This window comes from Biomphalaria glabrata, chromosome 4 (genome assembly GCF_947242115.1).
Source record: "Biomphalaria glabrata chromosome 4, xgBioGlab47.1, whole genome shotgun sequence".
Taxonomy (NCBI): Eukaryota; Metazoa; Mollusca; class Gastropoda; family Planorbidae; genus Biomphalaria; species Biomphalaria glabrata.
The window spans coordinates 19953099-19973835 of NC_074714.1; the positions used below are offsets into that span (position 1 = coordinate 19953099).

Consider the following 20737-nt stretch of genomic DNA (forward strand, 5'->3'; position numbering starts at 1 on the left):
GTGACATAAATAACGAGAGTTGTTCTAGAGACTTGGAGCAGAGAAGACGCATTTTTTCATTGTTATTCTCGGACAAAGTAGATTACAGCGACACGAGTTTCCATTGCGTTTGACATTATTTGCTATGACACGCGTATTGGAAATACATTTGGATTTCAGACCCTAAAAGGTAGGTCTTCAGGTATACTGTCTAGTGTCTACACCCGAGTATACATTATCAGTTGGTAAGTCGGTGTACCTAAGACTAAGCAAGCCACCTTAATGCAATGTTAATGACAACACGGGAGACTGAACAAAACCAATAACGGAAGGACATGATGTACTAAGAGAATTCTAAAATGTTGGATGAGCGACGATCCAGGCCTTGGTTTTCACGTGTCACTCAATGGCTTGTGGACGTTTTTGTTCTGTGAGTCATTTCGAATTTTCATAGACTCAAAATAGAAATAGAAATTTTGATCAATGCCTGTGAAATGGCTAAATGTTTACCAGTGTACGTCATTGTAAGGGGTTTGGAGGTAACCCCAGTTTGGGTCAAAGTTAAATACACAAGTAGATGTACATGAAAAGTACAAACTATGAAAATCTGGATACCATAGGATTTTTGAATAAACACATGGATATACTTTATTAATCTAAAAGCTAGTTGTTCATTCAGGCGAGGCTTCATCTGAAAACAAGTATTGAATAAAAGTGAAGCCAATATGCTGATACCTAACCCCAGATTTTGATTATCTGAAAACATTGAACCCAAATTGTGTCTATCTTAAGCATCAGCATAGTTTTTATTTCTTTCTACGAGTTTTTTTTTTCCTTGTAATCTTAGAAGAGAAGGTTTGAATATTTTTATATGACATGATATGAATAAATAAAAAACACTTAGAAATAACCGCATAAAACTTGGCAAAAAGACATTTGTCTATTTCAAACACGTCTGCATGATGCGCTAGACGCTTTTAGGAAAACTAAATGAAAAATTTAAATGTACTAAAGCAACCCCCTCACACACATCTACACACAAACCCATACACGCAGATGAGAGAGAGGGAGAGAGAGAGAGAGAGAAGGAAACATAAAAAAATGAGAAAAGATAAAGAAAGAAAGGCTAAAAGTGAAATTTGTTTTTGATGTTTTCAAAAAGACCCCCCCCCCCCCAAATAAAAAAGGATAATGACTTGTGGGGTAGATAATGTTTTGCTGAAACAAACGAACAAGCTTGTGGGTTCCTGATCTTGAGCACAATAACGACCTTGTAGACTCAAGGCTAAAGCTAAAGTATGAGAAACAGACCAGAAAATATTCGTTTCTATCAAGGACAACATTAAACACTGCATAAAGTCAGTCTGAGAAAAACATCTAAAAGCTGCTTAAAGTCATAGAGACAAGTTATGATGGCAAAAAAAAAATTAATTCGTCAGCAGATTTAAAAACTAAATACATTTCAAGATTTATAGTCTCTTTCCCGCGCTTTTTTGGTCGGCGTATGCTCATTTCCTTTCTGCTTCAATAACAAAGAACAATAGCGTGCATACAAAAAAATGAACAAACGCTTTCTGTGTTCATTATTTATCTTTGTTTCTAAGTGAAGAAGGTCTCGTGGCCCAAACATACTTTATTTCATTATTGTCTATGTTAATTCAATACAGTCTTATTTTGATATACTGATCAGCATTCGTTTACCTGAGTGTATTAGGACTGAGTTAGGCTTTCAGAAGAATTGTAGTCACCTGTTCTGGAGACATGAGATACATGTACTTCGCGAGTCAATTTGGTGAGGACTTCCCCAACACAGGGGGACAACCTCAGATGTATTTGTCGAGCCAAAGGGACAGAATAACGCACGCCATATGTACTGCGGAAATGGGCAGCACCTGAGCCAGCAACAGAGAATCAAATGTAGCTTATGAATCAAGAACATTCAACCTTGGCGTGGTTCATGTGAACTGTAAATACACTCAACTGGGGGCCAGATCTTTTGGCTTTAAATAGGATATGAAGTTTGAAACTAAGAGGAACAAAGCATGTCCATGGAAAACATAGGACCAGAACGCACCTAGCACTAAAAGAGCATGGGAAATCGCGTTCTACATCAACTATAATAATATTAATAATAATGAATGATAGAAAAAGAATCCATTCTAATTCTTCTGTTCTCATTTTACACGTCGGAGGGTTCAGATCAGTAATCCTATATCTGAGACGAACAACGCAGTGGTATCCAGATCAGGCAGTTCTCCGTAAAGCTCTTCTATAGGTATTGGGGCCAGAGTTTTGTCCGGGCCTCTTGATATAGTAAATCCATTCTAATAAAACGAGGCTTAATAATAATTACAATCAGGACCGGATTTAGGTATGTGGAGGCCCCGGGGCAGAATGTTGATGGAGGCCCCTACACTTTTTCGAAAGCTTTAATAAAAATCCACATATTAATTTTAAAAAATACTTATATCTAAAAGCATGCTATATTACAACAGTAATTTTCCTTCGTTTATAATAAAATTAATATGCATGTTTTAGTAAACAAAAAATACATTTAGGGTTGACGCAGTGTACTTGGTTTATCCGAAGTAAATTTCGAGACTACGAGCACACTAAAATGTGGGCACTTTTCAACCAAGACAGCGTTGTAAACTGTAAGATTTCAAGTGTTGATAAAAACAAACAAAAAAGTTACAAAAAAAACGTAGAGTTTCCGACCCGTCTAAATATTTTTTTTTCTCTTGTGTAGGCCCCTTGATTGTAGCCTCGCCTGTCCTCCCTTAAATCCGGCCCTGATTACAACGATACGCGAACAGCATAGATACTATTTTTAGAAGAGTGCAAGGTGTGCAGCTGTAAAGGGCCTCTGAACTTCCTACCTGCAAAGGTGGGACTCTAATGGGATCTTATCAATTTGTAAATGAGATGACTTCATTGCCTTTTTTGCACAGGACCCCAACACTCCTTCGCTCAAGCATGATACTGGGATGTGAAAGTTATTGTATAAACTAAAGGTCATGACGGTGTAGACTGGGCCCTACCTGTCTCAGTTTATCCAGAAGTTCAGAAGTGTTCAGTACTTTAGCCGACAAGTTCAAAGGTTGAAGGTCAGCATTATCTACTCTATTTGCTTTCTTCTTGATCTGGTCCCCACTTATGCGGTCATTGATGACCACTTGTAGATCCAATCGATGAACGCTGGGCTCTCTTGGAGTTTCATCTTTAAAATGGGATACATTACTCGTGTCCAGTTGGTCAGTTGCGTCCGTTTTTCTGTAGGTCCAACGATGCACTATGACACGGTCGTGGATCTGCGGACAAATCAATGCAACATGTGAATATAGAAATCGTCTTCACGCACAATTGACGACAAACAATTCAATACATAGGCGACACCAATTAAAAAAAAATATCATAAGCTTTGAAAAGAGAGATGGGGCGAGAAAGTGGGGGAAATAAAAAGGAGAGAAAAAAAAGGAGAGAAAAAAAAGGAAAGGGACAGTGAGGGAGAGGGAGATATAGTTAGGGGAGTAAAAGAAGGAAAAGCGAGATGGAGAGAAAGAGAGCAAAGGAGATGTATATTTAGTATCATTGAAATTATAATAACGACATTTATTTCACCTCCATCACTTTTCCCTTTCCCTGTGCTTGTAACTCACAAGGCTAATACATATGAGATAACAAACCATTTCAGATCATTTGACCTATGTATAGATTGTATAGATTAGGACGTAATCATCATCTTTTTTGAAGTAACGTCTGTATAATATAAGATAATCACTAATTGGCTCATCTCAAAGTCTCAGCTTGTGATAGTGATGGTAAAGCGAAGCCTGTCTACCAATAGTGACAGCAAAGTAACGAGCCAAGGTAAACTAAGAATGAAAGTAGACTGTTCCTCCTCCAACAGGAAAGTCCCTTTAATGTTCAGCATACTGACAGTTACAACGCCGTCAGTGTCTCCCTTCATGACATTTGGACGCCTCAGGCATGATGAGTTAGACCTCTGTCATTACGGTGAATCACTGAAATAAGCACTCTCAGCTCTCACCTGATCAGGTGGACGGACTGATTTTCAAAGCGCTGGTTGCATTCAATAGTTGTTTTTTTTTTTTGTTTATTAGTCTCGAAAGTCCGAAGATTGTGTTTTCGGGAAAGGCGGAGAGGGGGGGGGTGGTCATGTTTGTTGTATGGGGAAAGGCGGAGAGGGGGGTGGTCATGTTTGTTGTATCTTTTCAGTAGCAAACATGATTTTGGGTTATTTTATTGTTCAGATTATTTTCCCGATAATAGACGTTTTAATTTAACTTTCATTTAAGAAAAAAATCACGTCTATTTTATTACCTAGAATATAGACAAGAAAGTTAAAAAGTCGTGTGATTTTTTTCTTTCTTTTTAACTTTCTTGTCTATATTCTAGGTAATAAAATAGACGTGTATTTCCTTTGGACCCAACAACTTCATTTATGTACAAAATTAAATTGCCTTATACAGTTCGAGTTAGGTGTACATAATTCTAACCTCCCTTTTCTTTCTTTTGCTAATTTAAAATGTTTTCTTCTTTCGAAATTATTATATTACCAGCTCGTGTTTGAGGAGGTCGCTAGTCAAGACTTAAGTCTAATTTCAGCATAATTTTTGCTCTCCCTAGGGGCGGCCTACATTAAATAGTTTCCTGAAGTTGACCAAGGAGATTTCTAATTGTGAATGATTGCCACGAGTGTGAGTCATTAGACGACTTCTCTATTCAATCCAGTGCTAACAAGGTATCGTGTTGCTCTCCTCAAGCTAATTGATGTATGGCCGCCCTTTTAATTTGCCATTAAATTGCTGTTACAAAGTTATTGAACAAGAAACCAATTAAAATTGAAGTTTTGTTTTTTTAAAAAAAAAAAAATTTTTGAACTTTAAAAAAGAAGAGGATTACAGAAGGGAGACAATGATCCTTATTTTCTGTTATCAATCATGTCAAGACTTTCCCAATCAGTGGAGAGTTTTCTTTTTTGTTATCAATCATGTAAAGACTTTCCCAATCAGTGGAGAGTTTTCTTTTTTGTTATCAATCATGTCAAGACTTTCCCAATCAGTGGAGAGTTTTCTTTTTTTTTTGTATCAACTATGTAAAGACTTTCCCAATCAGTGGAGAGTTTTCTTTTTTTTTTTGTATCAACTATGTAAAGACTTTCCCAATCAGTGGAGAGTATTCTTTTTTTGTTATCAACTATGTAAAGACTTTCCCAATCAGTGGAGAGTTTTCTTTTTTTTTGTATCAACTATGTAAAGACTTTCCCAATCAGTGGAGAGTTTTCTTTTTTTGTTATCAACTATGTAAAGACTTTCCCAATCAGTGGAGAGTTTTCTTTTTTGTTATCATTTATGTAAAGACTTTCCCAATCAGTGGAGAGTTTTCTTTTTTTTTGTATCAACTATGTAAAGACTTTCCCAATCAGTGGAGAGTTTTCTTTTTTTGTTATCAACTATGTAAAGACTTTCCCAATCAGTGGAGAGTTTTCTTTTTTGTTATCATTTATGTAAAGACTTTCCCAATCAGTGGAGAGTTTTCTTTTTTTGTTATCAACTATGTGAAGACTTTCCCAATCAGTGGAGAGTTTTTTTTGTTATCAACTATGTGAAGATTTTCCCAATCAGTGGAGAGTTTTCTTTTTTGTTATCAACTATGTTAAGACTTTCCCAATCAGTGGAGAGTTTTCTTTTTTGTTATCAACTATGTGAAGATTTTCCCAATCAGTGGAGAGTTTTCTTTTTTGTTATCAACTATGTGAAGATTTTCTCACTAAGAGGAGCGATGCTGGGGAAGGAGTACCCAACTACCTACCAATTAACATGTCATTTTGTACTATCAGGCTACGTAGGGAATGTATTCTTTTTCTCTGATCCTTTCTAAAAGCGTTCCAAAGTAAAAAATTAAAACAAACTATTTGTTGACACCCACCTGTAGAAGTGTTTTAATGTCATGTTTCCTATCTAAAACTGAACTCTCGAAACAGAAACAAAGAGTCGAAAAAAAAATTAAATTACAAACAGAAGAGGTTGAGAGTCAAGCAGAAAATCCCTGAAGGAAGTGGTCCAGGAGTTCACAAGAATCTTCTCAATGAGCTTTGAGACTTTTCAGTGACTAAAGTAGTGATGGTAGGAAGATGGGTGAAAAGAAGGTCAAGGTCACTTTTATTTTATTTCCTGCTTCAAAAGGAAAGATTGGGGGGGGGGAGGGGGGGAGGCGCCATTCATATGGAATTTTAATCAAATTGAGAGTGAGGGGTAGTGGGCGGTAGCGGAGTAACATTTCTGAAGTGAAATATATTTATTTTAATGAGTGGCTGTAAAAATCACCCTCACACCCCACCTAGCATATTCGCCCATCATATTTATTGACAATGTTTTTTAAAAAAGCCCCCATCTTTATTCTTTTATAGACCGTAACTTCATGGCCGTTAACCTTGTAGAAGGAAGAGCTATAAAGTTATGGACACCAGTCGAGTCAAGGAATGTGTTCATGATAGAGATTTAAATATTCAAGAGATGAATGAAGCAGCTCATACCTATTTAAAACTCATTTTGTCTCCGAGAGATTTTCATTTAAAAAAAAAAGTTTGGAACTAAGGTAAGCTCGGGATAAAAACATGAATGAGCGAAGTAGCAGGCATTGGAATCTTTCGGCCTTGTGTACACTGCACTGTTTAATAGAAATAGAGAGCCCGTTCGGGACTCAGCCCTGAACTGTTTCTGCCATTTCAAACTTGTATAGTAAATAAAGCAACTATTATTTAACTTAAAAATCTCAAACAGACCTATGCTAGAAAACCTAGATCTAGGTATTGGTGTTTTTTTGTTGTTGTTTTTTGTTTTTTAAAGCGTCTTAAACAAATCTTTATATAAAACGTGAGCTACAGAACAACTTCCTCTTTATCTCAAGAAACCAAAGTGGCAGCATGACATCAAATCATTCAGAGACTTATCTTTGGCGCTTGCCAGGTTTCCTTCGCTTCACATAGCAACTGTTCATCCTTTTTTTTTTTTCTTAGCGTCATTATATTTTTAGCTTCATTTTTTTTTTATCAGAAAAACACTTGCTCCTTTATATTTCAAACTAAAAACAGATGCATTATATTTGGAAACAATTTTCTCTAACTTGCCAATTATTTATCACTTAAGTTTTTTTTAAAATTTCTCTTATTACTGGAAATGTCTTGTTATGTCATGTATTTACTTTTTTTTTGTTAGTTACAATACATTTATTTGTGTAAGCTTTTTTTTTTAATAAAGCAAATGAGCAGAAAGCAAATAAACGATTTTTTTTTCGTTACGAAATGCTTTGAGTTTTAGATGTAAATAGCTATTCACATTTGTAAGCATAGAGAATGAAAACACCAGACCATAGCTGTTTGAGAACTTACACTAGGGTATAATGTTGAAATGGTAATAGAGAGTAGTGGTGTGTTCATTATAGATCTAAGCAAACAGTCGATCACTTACTGGATCTTTCATGTCTGTTTGCTAACGGTTAAATGTAAAGGTTAGAATCGCCTGGGCCACCGCGGCATTCTCGTAAGATCAGTTTGTAGTCATTGTTATGACGCTCAGCAGAGGTTGAAAGGAAAAAAAAATTCATGAGAAATTAAATTAATGCTTTAGCCAATTATGAATCGCGTATACATAAAAGGAATTTCGCGACATGGCCGCACAAGTGAATAGACATGGCGGGGACGTCCTGGCAGAACTTAAGTTTGATGAACAATTCACAAGATCATCAAGACTTGCAAAGACCTTTATGCAAAGAATAGAACCAGCTAATTGGGAGAGAGAGAGAGAGAGAGGAGAGAGAGAGAGAGAGAGGGAGAAAAAGAGGGAGAGAGGAGAGAGAGAGCAGTCACATGAAAAGATGGGGAAACCCAACATCTTGAGGTGAACGAGCCGAACGCTGAATGAAACAAATGGATCCAACTAATCGGTAGATCTGTTTCATGCTCTAACGGTGCCAGCGAAATAATCGGTAGATCTGTTTCATGCTCTAACGGTGCCAGCGACATAATCGGTAGATCTGTTTCATGCTCTAACGGTGCCAGCGACATAATCGGTAGATCTGTTTCATGCTCTAACGGTGCCAGAGATATAATCGGTAGATCTGTTTCATGCTCTAACGGTGCCAGCGACATAATCGGTAGATCTGTTTCATGCTCTAATGGTGCCAGCGACATAATCGGTAGATCTGTTTCATGCTCTAACGGTGCCAGCGACATAATCGGTAGATCTGTTTCATGCTCTAACGGTGCCAGCGACATAATCGGTAGATCTGTTTCATGCTCTAACGGTGCCAGCGACATAATCGGTAGATCTGTTTCATGCTCTAACGGTGCCAGCGACATAATCGGTAGATCTGTTTCATGCTCTAACGGTACCAGCGACATAATCGGTAGATCTGTTTCATGCTCTAATGGTGCCAGCGACATAATCGGTAGATCTGTTTCATGCTCTAACGGTGCCAGCGACATAATCGGTAGATCTGTTTCATGCTCTAACGGTGCCAGCGACATAATCGGTAGATCTGTTTCATGCTCTAACGGTGCCAGCGACATAATCGGTAGATCTGTTTCATGCTCTAACGGTGCCAGCGACATAATCGGTAGATCTGTTTCATGCTCTAACGGTGCCAGCGACATAATCGGTAGATCTGTTTCATGCTCTAACGGTGCCAGCGACATAATCGGTAGATCTGTTTCATGCTCTAACGGTGCCAGCGACATAATCGGTAGATCTGTTTCATGCTCTAATGGTGCCAGCGACATAATAGGTAGATCTGTTTCATGCTCTAACGGTGCCAGCGACATAATAGGTAGATCTGTTTCATGCTCTAATGGTGCCAGCGACATAATCGGTAGATCTGTTTCATGCTCTAACGGTGCCAGCGACATAATCGGTAGATCTGTTTCATGCTCTAACGGTGCCAGCGACATAATAAGGATATTTGAAGGAAGATTTTTTTTTTAAAAGTCCTATGACAGTTAATACCAACTGTAATAATTTTCAATTTTTTAGTTTTACCAAATCAACATCTTTCCCCGGGCTGTCCAAAGCATTTTGTACCGTCGTATTATGTCCCCTAACAATATGCCACACATCTGCTGCAGGTTCCCCATGTCACGTGCTACATCTGTTAGTAAGTGAATGGTTTGAGTTCACAGGTAAACAAAGTACTGGATGAGTGGCAACATACACTATGGTCAGTCGTTCCCTCTCCCCCCCCCTCTACATGGGCGTATATTTATCAAAGACAACTACTTTCAGCTCAGATAACCTGGTAGGCAGGTATGTCGAGATTTGAGGTTGAAATTTATATGGCATTCTAAAGATGTTTTAGATTTCAGAGGCGTGTCCAATCACGCAAGTTATGGTGGGACTGAGGAGACTGACTTTAAATTATGACTAAGGGATGCATTTAGTCTACACATGTTCGATTAGTGAAATCTGGGAGTGGACAAAAATCGGTTGGATCGTTATTCTGTTACTACAATATTCTCCTAAACTTTAATATACATAACATTTCCTTCTTCAATAAAAATGAGAATTCTTCAGTAATATACATTGAACGTGCTATTACAGATTAGATTTGGATTAGTATTGTTTTGTTTCTTTATTTTTAAAAGAAAGATAGACATCCATTACAGACTTGAAAAAAAAAAAAGACAAGATAATTCTTTACACAAGGGAAATAATTCTGTTTTAGAAGGGATTTCTAAAGATCATGGCTCATTAATGAGGGTTATAAAGTAAATGGAACAAAGAAAACATTCACCTCAGGTCTAAGCCTTAAAAACACTTTATAGTTTGTAGGCAAGTAATGTTATGAGATTCTCTCCCTTTATCTGAATTAATCTGAATGTGAACAAGACTTGTTTAAGTTATAAACATTGGATGGTCTCGAGCCCCCCTCAAAGTTCATTAAGAATATCTTCATTTTGTTGAAAAATAGCCTACATTGATTCATTTCCAAAATCACGTGAATAAAGGATTTGTCTGCTAAACGCGACGTAGGACGGAGTCACAAGGTGTGCTGGGAAGTATAATGGCTGCAAGGTGGGAGGGGATACTGACAAAGTGGCATATTTCACAACGTTTTAAAAGTATATAGAAATGATCAAATATTTATAACTAAGTTTGGACCATCCAGACTGGACATGGAGATCTTTTAAAACTACACACAAATGTCGTAAAAATATTTAATAAGTTGAAACGAGGCGTTGTTTTGTAAAGTAGCTATAAGAATTAAAGTTTTTTCAACCCTAACCTATGTAACATATAATTTAATTTTTAGATGTAGATCTAATAACTGAACATCAAATATAAAAGTACTCTTGTCTTCATAATTATTATTTTGCAATTTTGAGATACATAATCTAGAAAGATCTAGGTAATCAATCTATTTAAAATGTACATAAATGATTTAAATCAACAGACATTATTTTGACCTAGGATTTTCGAAACATTATCTCAATGGAAACTATCAGGAAATGGCTTTGTTTCATATATTTGCCTGAATATATAGTTCTGTGATTAATAGTCCATTCTAAAGCTTGAAAAAGAGTTACGTATATAAAAATCTATGTATATGTCTGTGAATCGATCAATCGCTGAAAAAAAATTGTTTCCGATTTCCAGTCTAGATATACTATATACAAGTATATGGTTCGGACATTACAAACTCAAAATGAGGCTCGAGAATACTTCTTCCACAAGATTTTTCGTGCAACCGATTTTAAACCCTGTGTAATTGGTCAAATTTAAATCTAATTGTATAGATTTTCACATGCGTGAACAATTTTGCTTACAGCGCTTTCTAAACACGATTTCAGTCTCAATGACTTTTATTATCATGTAATGAATAGGTCGTGATCTACCTGACGCTTGGGGTGATCGGGTTATCTACACTCGGTGGACAAATATGAAATTATAGATGTTTTACTGCAATTTAAAACAATTTTATTTCTTTGTAAGGCCAAGAGTCTTTCGAAATCTTTTGACTATTGTACGAGTCGCCCATGCTCGATCTTAAAATCATTGCCTTTTTTTTTATTGAAGAACTTTCCCAAACCGTTGCTAAGCCGAGACCAACTTGTAAGAGTAAAAGTGCGAAGTTTTTGTAGTATGGCTTTGTAGTATGTATTTTTGTTTCCTTCCATACATTTCTTCACACGTTTCAGAACATTAAGAAACTGGAACAGACACAAAATAGAGCTTGGAGATTAATTAACAAACGAATATTCACATTTGACTAGAGTAACACCTTTAGTAAAATCACTAAATTTAGAAAGCCTTCAGAAGAGAAAGTAAGTAGCAATTATATAAAACAGTGAACCGTAATCTTCAAATACAAAAAAAAAACAACATAACTTAATAAAAATACTCAAAGACACATTCCTAGTTCCGTAAGCTAGGACTAATTATTACAAATACTCCTTCTTCCCTAGTGCTATTCGAGCATGGAATGGGTTGCCTGAGCCAGCCAGGAAAACAAATGACATGGCAGAATTTGTCATTGATTATCATGCATCACTAGATTTAATTAAGGACACGCGTAAGATGTAATCACCTTCTTTGTATTTCTGTATTTAATAAAAAGATAATAATCTTTTAAATATCCCTTCTTTCCAAACTAGGACATGTTGCGCTCTAAGATTGGATCATTTGAAGATGACATTTCTTAAGAAAGAAATGTAAAGAAACAACTTCCGAGTTGGAAAGTGGCGGACTTCGAGGAACTTAAGTTGTATAGCCACTAACAGACTGGACAGAATAGTATTGGATATACATCTTCCCACACAAGATCGAACAAATAACAATAGACTGTTTCTTGACTTTTAAAAGCATCTGGAAGATAACATTGAATTTTGTTGTAAGCTTCAGAAAAAAAAATGCTATTACGCCCAAACCTCTTGCAAGACAATACATGTTTGTGGTGGTGTGTGGGAGGGGTGTTTGTGGGGTGTGGGTGTTTGTGGGGTGTGTGTGACAGGGCGAGTGTTGTGTTCGATTCCATTGAGATGAGAGTATACATTGCAATACATTGCATAGCGGTTACAAAGTAAAACATACTGTCACACTCACTGCTTCAATTGGATTTGTGTACATTTAATTGTTATAAGTTTGGTACATGTCCAAAATACGTAGGGGTCTTTAAATCTGTTGTTTTTACACAATTTATATTAACTCACTTTATCTGTCTTTGTGGTAAAAAGTTTGATTCTCAGATCAAGTTTAAACTTTGCACAATTATTCATCGAACCTGACATGACATGTGGCTGGGCGTCGCGTGGGGTTTGCGGGACATGTTCTACGTCGGAATGAATTGCGCACACCAGGAGTTGCGATAGCATGGAAGCCAAAACGAGGAAAGCGCAAACAGGGACGTCCTCGTGTTACCTGGCGACACACCTTCATGGAGGACCTCGGAACAGTGGACACCAGATGGGAAGAGGCTTCAGACGTTGCCAGTGACAGATCATTATGGAGACAGCTTGCCGCCCAATGCGCCGAACGGCGCGGGAGGACCTAAGTCTAAGTAAGTAAGACATGACATGAATCAATAAAAAAAATTAGTTAATTGTTGGTGATTATTTTGTTTGATGTCGAAATAAGGGGATTTGTTGTTGATTTGTTGTTGATTTGTTGTTGATTTGAGACACATCGGCACAATTTAGGCCATGTCGTGCCTGCAGTCCCTTAAGGACTACTCTCTCTCTCTAAACAACAAGGGCCAGATTCTATACAGTCATATAATTAAAATCAAGGTCTATTCACAGTTAAAATAGTAAAGGTAGTAAAAATTTAAATATTTGGTAAAAATCTAATGTAAATAGTGCATGTTCACAAATTCAGAAATCAGATCTTCGTAGATAGTCCCACTTCCCGAATAAAGCCCAGTACCTTCCCAGGGTCGACATTATTAAATAGTGTTTTTAGATTAGTGGCTTCTAAAATATTTCGCCCTGACATCCTGGTATCTGGGGCAATCAACGAGGATATGTTCCACGGTGAGGCGAGAGTCACAGTACTCGCAAAGTGGGGGCTCCTCTCTCTTCAGTACAAAAGAGTGCGTGATGTAGGTGTGGCCAATCCTAAGTCTGGACATGGTTGTGCTACCACGCCTTGTCAGACCCTTAGATGTGGGCCGCCACCTGACATCCGCCACAATCTGCCTGAGTTTACTGTGAGTCTCAGCCTCCCATCGGTTCTGCCACTCTCGATAGGTGGCAGAGGCAATACTTTGTCTCAGGTCCGAGTAGGGAATTTGGGTTCCTGACACCGCATGATTTAGGGCTCTCTTTGCTTCTCTGTCTGCGGCTTCGTTTCCCTCAATGCCAACATGGGAGGGGACCCAGATGAAGGTGACATCCCTACGGTCGGCTGTTATTAGGTCCAACAGCTTCAGGCTCTTATGTACCAATGGGATGTCAGTCTTCATCCGCCCCAAAGCTTGCAATGCAGATTTGGAGTCGGAGCAGATTATAAATTTACTCCTTTCTGATGCTTTTACGGCCATAAGTGCAAGCAATATTGCATGCAATTCGGCCGTAAAGATGGAGCAGCCATCGGGGAGTCTACGTGAGATTGTTTTGTTCCGAAAGGAGCAGGCACAAGCGACCTTTCCCTCCATTTTGGATCCGTCTGTGTAGATGGTGCCACAATCTCCGTAGCTCTCCTGCAGTTCCCTAAAGTGGACTTGTAGTATGCTTGGGTCTGTATTTTCTTTTTTGAAATTAAGGAGGGATAAATTTAGTTTAGGTTTATTCATTAGCCAAGGAGGATTCTGAGGGGTTTCTATTTTAGAGATTTGGTCAATGGGTGGGGTTAAATTTTGGATGGGTTCTCTCATTCGAAGGCCCAACGGCTGTATGACGTTAGGCCTTCGATTGTATAATTCTACCTCTGTGGGGTTAAATATGGAGTCAAAAGCAGGGTTCGTGGGGTTGGATTTTAGCTTGACTATATACTGCATTGCAAGCTTTTTCATTCTTATATCCATGGGGAGTTCTCCAGCTTCCACATGGAGACTTGGGATAGGTGATGTACGAAACGCGCCGAGACAGAGACGCAGGGCAGCATTTTGTATTGGTTCCGGTATTTTTAGGTACGACTTCCTTGCTGCTCCATATATTATGGATCCGTAGTCTAGCTTGGATCGAATTAGACTCCGATAGAGCAGCAGCAAGGTATCTCTGTCAGCTCCCCAGTCCGTATGGCTGAGTACTCTTAGTTTGTTGATTTTAGGCACATCGGCACAATTTAGGCCATGTCGTGCTTGCAGTCCCTTAAGGACTACTCTCTCTCTAAACAACAAGGGCCAGATTCTATACAGTCATATAATTAAAATCAAGGTCTATTCACAGTTAAAATAGTAAAGGTAGTAAAAATTTAAATAATTGGTAAAAATCTAATGTAAATAGTGCATGTTCACAAATTCAGAAATCAGATCTTCGTAGATAGCCCCACTTCCCGAATAAAGCCCAGTACCTTCCCAGGGTCGACATTATTAAATAGTGTTTTTAGATTAGTGGCTCTAAAATATTTCGCCCTGACATCCTGGTATCTGGGGCAATCAACGAGGATATGTTCCACGGTGAGGCGAGAGTCACAGTACTCGCAAAGTGGGGGCTCCTCTCTCTTCAGTACAAAAGAGTGCGTGATGTAGGTGTGGCCAATCCTAAGCTGAGTACTCTTAGTATGTTTAATGACTTTTGGCATTTCTTCTTAAGTTCCTTAATGTGGGGGAGAAAATTAAATTTGGAATCTAAGGTGAGGCCTAAAAATTTTGTAGTTTTCACGACAGGGATCTTCTTTTTGTGTATAAATAGTTCAGGGTCTGGGTGGAGTCCCCTTAGATTACAAAAATGCATACTAACTGTTTTGGAGTCTGAGAATTTGAAACCATTATAGTTTGCCCAACCCTGAATTTTGTTTAAACATAACTGTAATTTCCTTTCTAAGGTGTTCATGTTTTTCCCATAAGTAAGAATGACAAAGTCATCAACATACAAAGAGCACTCTATGCCAGGGGACAGCGCATTTATGATGCTATTTATTTTAATGTTGAACAGGGTGACTGACAGAATGCTGCCCTGGGGTACACCCATTTCCTGGTCATGAGTGTCAGAAGCGGAGTTGCCCACTCGGACCTGAAATTTTCGATCTTTCAGGAATTCCTCCACAAAACGGGGGAGGTGTCCCCATAAGCGCCAGGTCACGTAGAATGCCATGTTTCCAGGTTGTGTCATAGGCCTTTTCTATATCGAAGAATACAGCTACTAGATGTTCTCTTCTGAGTAATGCATTTCTAATATAAGCTTCCAGCCTTACCAGGTGGTCAGTTGTTGTCCGCCCCTGCCGGAATCCGCACTGGTAGTTTGAGATCACTTTATTCCTTTCCAGGTACCAGACCAGCCTACTGTTAATCATTCTTTCCATGGTTTTGCAGATGCAGCTTGTTAGTGCTATTGGTCGATAGTTAGCTGGGTCAGAGCCGTCTCTTCCCGGTTTAGGTATCGGTATAACTGTGGCTTTCCTCCAGCTGTTTGGGAAAGCGCCTGTTTGCCACACACAGTTATAGACCCATAGCAGGACTGCCAATGAGGGTTCGGGAAGGTGCTTGAGGAACTGGTAATGGATTTCGTCTTCTCCAGGCGCTGTGTCATGTGACTTGTCCAGCGATTCCCTCAGTTCCTCAAGCGAGAACGGTTTGTTGTAGTCTTCATTGTTCTCTGACCTGAAATCAATGGGGTGTCTTTCCTCCCTGGTTTTGACTTTTTGGAACTCTGGCGTGTAGTGTGCAGTGGATGATTTTTCTGCTATTGAGGATGCAAGGCAGTCAGCTATTTCTCTGGGGGACGTGACAGTTCGTCCTTGGTTTTTCAAATGCCCTATTGCATTTGATTCTTTCCCTTTGATTCGCCTTACTGCCTTCCAAACCGCTCTAGCAGAAGTTTTGGCATCCAGACTGCCGACAAAACTTCTCCAGGAATTCCTTTTGGCTGACCGTATGGTTTGTCTAGCCTTTGCTCTAGCTATCCTGAATAGCTTTAGGTTTTCCTGGGAAGGATTCTTTATAAATGCAGCCAGTCGTTTTTTCCTATCACCAATAGCACTCTTGCAAGCTGTATCAAACCATGGTTTGCTAGGCCGTTTTGGATTTGCAGAGGTTAGGGGTACAACTTTCCTGGCTATACTTAGTAGCTTGCTAGCAAAGGTATCAGCTGGGTTCTGTTCATGGAGGATATTTTCTGTGATATCCTCAGAGCATCTTTTTTGGAATTGTTCCCAATCGGCCTTATTCAGTTTCCACCGCTGAGGTCGTCCCAATGAAGGGAGATTGTTAGTAATGATGATTGGGAAGTGATCACTTCCCCGTAGATCATTGCTAACTGACCATTTAAAATCGTCCAGAAGTCCGGGGACGCATACGGTGAGGTCAATGCATGTGAATGATCCAGTTCCTGGGTGCAAGTAGGTCGGTGATGCATTATTAAGTATGCATAAATCATGTTGGAGGAAGATATCCTCCAGCATACGACCTCTTGTGTCGGTATTGTTGGATCCCCACATGGTGTTATGGGCATTGAAATCCCCAAGGATTAAATAAGGCCGGGGGAGTTGTTTCAATAGGTCCTCCATGTCTGTTCGGTTTAATGGAGCGCCTGGTGGTAGATACAGGCTGCAGCAAGTGATAACCTTGTGAAGGGTTATCCTAGCTGCTACGGCCTGTAGTGTGGTCTGTAGTTCTACCCTCTCATGGGGGATGCTATCCTTCACAAGGATACAGACTCCACCTGATGCTCTCTCTGCATCCTCAACATTCTTGGTGTAAGCACGGTAGCTTCGGAAGCTGATGCAATCTTTCAGAAATGTTTCCTGTAAGCAGACAGCTACAGGAGTCTCAGAGTCCATCAGTAGCTGCATTTTCTCGTAATTGGCCTTGAGGCCTCTACAATTCCACTGTACAATTCTGGAATCCATGGCTTATTCTAGATGACCTACTTGGAGCTATTTGGCCTTGGGAGGCCCCCGGAGGGGTTTCCCTTTATTCCAGTGACCTTGGTATTTTTATTCTTGGGTTTGGATGGAGAGGAGGACAACCCCCTTTTGGGGGAAGTCTTTCTCTCTGGAGAGGGGAGATCCCTCTGGTTAGAGCGGAGGTTATTTCCTCCTCTCTCACCTCGGGCATCCTCTCCGCTTTGATTTCTCCCCTTAGGGAGTTGGTCAACCTCTAACTCGGTAGAGGTTGGGGTGTCTGGCTGGGTTCTCTGAGGAGAACCTGTGTCAGACATGATGTCTCCGGGTTCTCCCGGAGTATTGGTTTTGATATGCTGCTCAGTCTCCATGCTCTCATCAGCGAGCACAGAGAACCTGTTCTTTAGCATGACAACAGGGCTTTCTTGTTTCTTCAGAGGTGTGTTCTTTGGCGGTGTTTTCTTCTGAGTTGGGGGAGGAGGAGGGGGTGGTGGGGTCAATGTGTCCGTCTGTGTGGCTATGGATCTTCCTTTCTTAGCAACAGCCTGGGCGTAGGTCTTTGTCAAGCCGAATTGGCCCTTGGGTAGGGCCAGTACAGCCGATTTCGCCTGGCTAAAGGTACATCCGTTTCTTGCCTTGTACTCCTGCACGGCAACCTCCTGTTTCCACACAGGGCAGTCCTTGGAGTAGGCTGAGTGGCCAGCTTGACAGTTTTGGCATTTGAACTGGGCTGTGCAGCCCTTGTCCTCATGACCCTCTCCAGCACATCTGGCACACACAGTGTTCCTCTTGCAGACTGCCGCGCCGTGTCCATAACCCTGGCACTTGAAGCACCTCATGGGGTTAGGTATGTAGGGCCTCACTGGAACTCGTAGGTATCCTGCCTTCACATACTCTGGCGGTGTCCTAGTTCCGAATGTGAGGATAATAGTGGCGGTTTTGACCTCCTCACCCTCCCTGCGCCTGGTAATGCGCCGGGCATGGGTGACTCCTTCAATGCCCTCCACTATTTCCTTCTCGGAACATTCCAGTAGGTCCCTAGAGCTGATTACACCTCTGCTGGTGTTCAGACTCTTGTGTGGCATGACTTCCACTTGGAGATCACAGAGTCTTCTGCATCTTAAAAGCCCATCAGAGTGTGTCTTGCTGTCTACTTCTACAAGGAGTTCCATTGTTTTGTGTAGCTTAGACACACTCTTGGGCTCTCCCACTACTGACTTGAGTCCCTTATAGATAATAAAAGGGCTCAACTTGGTCAGGCTTTTTCCCTCCTCTGTGCATCTAACCACCAGAAATGATGGCCAGGTGGCACAGCTTTTTGGGACCTCCTCTTTTTTATCGTCAATTCGACGTTTCTTGCCCAGACATAGATCTGGGGCAAGTAGTTTTGTGTGTGTTTTTTAGTCCATATATATTTTGGTTAATTCGGCACCTGTGCTCCCCACCCGCCATCGAGTCCAACAAGGGGACGGGCCACTATTATCTTTAGACGTTTTTTGTAACAAACGTAAGAGCTGTATAACAAATTAGATGCCTCCGATCAGATTTGGAGAACCACTGCACGCTAGTCAGAACAAGTAAATACAAGCCTCCATTGTTTCCATATCGCTTACCTCCCATGTCCCCCTTACAAACGTATCTGTTCAATGTGCACACAAGATGAAGACCCGCTGTTGACCCAAACACTTTGTACAAGATTAACCAAGCGGTGTCTGGTTACTGGTTGGACTTGGCCTTCGACCTTTCACCTTCACTTCTACCCCCACCCCCACCCCCCACCCGCGCCTGTTCTCTCCATCCTCCATCTTCTCTTAGACTTAGAACAACAAGCAGCTAACAAACAATTTCACTACCCACAATGCACCTAGACAAATGTCAACATATGCCCAGGGCATATCAAAAGCAGTCAGCATAAGAGAAATTTGAAACCACAGATTACAGTTACTATCCATCCCCGTGGCGCTCGACAAAATGCCTCGGGAGAAAATTGAAATTTCGTCTGCTAATACTATATACAATTTCATTTAAACTTTTTATGTATTAGAAAAATTGTATAATAATAATAATACTAATAAGGCTTGTCTTCGAGTCCGAGGATTAGTATAAGTATAATAGTATAATATAGTTAGTTGTTTTCCTTCCATTTCCTCTCCTCTTCAATGAAGACAATCAATATATCTACCTTACTAGAAGTATTAGGGTCGTGGTGGTCGAGGGGTAAATTGATTGGCTTCTGAACCGAGAGATCTCAAGTTCGAATCTTGAAATGACTGGGATTTTGCATTTGAAAAAAAAAAATGTTCAGGACACCCCTGAGTCCACCTAACTAATGAGTATGTTGGGAAATAAGGGTCGGTTGGTCGTTGTGCTGGCCACATGACACGATCGTTGTCCGTTGGCCATAGAAACAGATTAGCTTTACTTCATCCACCAGTAGATCGTAAGATCAACAAGAGGTACTAATGTTTTTGACGTGTACTAAATAGAAGTATTTCAACGTCATGGGTAAGAAACAGTCAAGTGAAACAGTCAAGTGAAACAGTCAAGTGAAACAGTCAAGAGAAGCATTTAGAAATAAATTTTCATTCACCTTGGACAGAAATCAAATTCAATTGTATTTAGAACTAAACCACTAGCCATAACATCGTATCCTAAAAAAATTCTTAGGGGAGGTAGTTTTTGTGTTTGAAGAAAAGTTTGGAATCTTGATAAAGATTTGGAACAGAGGCTCGGGTTTGTTCCCTTGTTCAACAAGAGAGGGCATTGTCTTCAATCTTTCAAGGATTTCAAAAGAAAAATCTGCAAAAATTTAACAGACAACGACCCAAGCATTTAGGAAATACAAGACTTTATTAAATACATCTATACCTACTTCTCAAAATGTAAATTTGTGAAATCTTAAATCTAAGACTATTGGGGATATTCGCTATCTATAAATCTCGAAACTATTTGCAGGACACTAGGCCCTGGTATATGGTGGTCCTCGCTAAACAAACGAATGTACAACTCCGCAGAAATTGTTTTTATATTTAATAAGGAAGGAATATCCAATGAAAAATTTATCACAAAAAAATGTAACATTGTTACGCAGAAGTAATGGTTCCTGCTTAGTGAATTCCTTGGGGTATTTTAACTTAGAAATAAAACCTGAAAACATTTGACTAGAGAATGTCAAACTAGTTCAGTTAATGAGATCCAGGTTCAGAAAAAGATGTACATAAATAATAAATGAGATCTAGGTATTCGTGAGTAGGTTACAACAGGTGTAAACTTAGTAAAAAAAAAAAGTCCAGGCTTTAGTAGAAGAGGTCCAGGTATTAGTAACACGATACATTATCCTAGATCTAACAGCAAAAGAAAAACAAGGCTTGCATACATTGACCAGATGATTAACTCGACGTCTGCTAACAGCCTTTAATAAATTTGTGAAGAATGTATTTATAAATCTTTGTTGCCAACTGAATAATACAAATGACCAGAGAAATTTGGGAACTATATTATACTATTATAATTATACTAATCCTCGGACTCGAAGATAAACCTTATTAGTATTATTATACAATTTTTCTAATACATAAATACAAATGAGTTTGTGTGACAAGAGAAAGAGCTTAAAATGTGCTTTTACAGAGCTAAAAGTGGGCAAATATAAAAACAAATTATCGTGCTCTTTTTAAATCAATTTTCCTTTTTTTCTAATATTTCTTTACACCGGAGACACTAAATTGTCAGCTAGTTGTTAT

General features: G+C 39.4%; 1 protein-coding gene and 1 long non-coding RNA gene across 3 annotated transcripts in view; one reads left to right on the forward strand and one right to left on the reverse strand.

Annotated features, from left to right (window-relative positions):
- LOC106053706 (cadherin-like and PC-esterase domain-containing protein 1) overlaps nt 1-20737 on the reverse strand; it is a 63665-nt gene that overhangs the window by 32381 nt on the left and 10547 nt on the right. For both annotated transcript variants that reach the window (XM_056027095.1, XM_056027096.1), the window contains exon 3: nt 3021-3290. In XM_056027095.1, coding sequence (XP_055883070.1) covers nt 3021-3290 — 270 coding nt within the window. The remainder of the gene's footprint in view (nt 1-3020; nt 3291-20737) is intronic.
- LOC106075178 (uncharacterized) lies at nt 34-6548 on the forward strand. Its single transcript, XR_001219072.2, has 3 exons — nt 34-169; nt 4630-4744; nt 6413-6548. It is a non-coding gene; the product is annotated as an uncharacterized LOC106075178 (long non-coding RNA).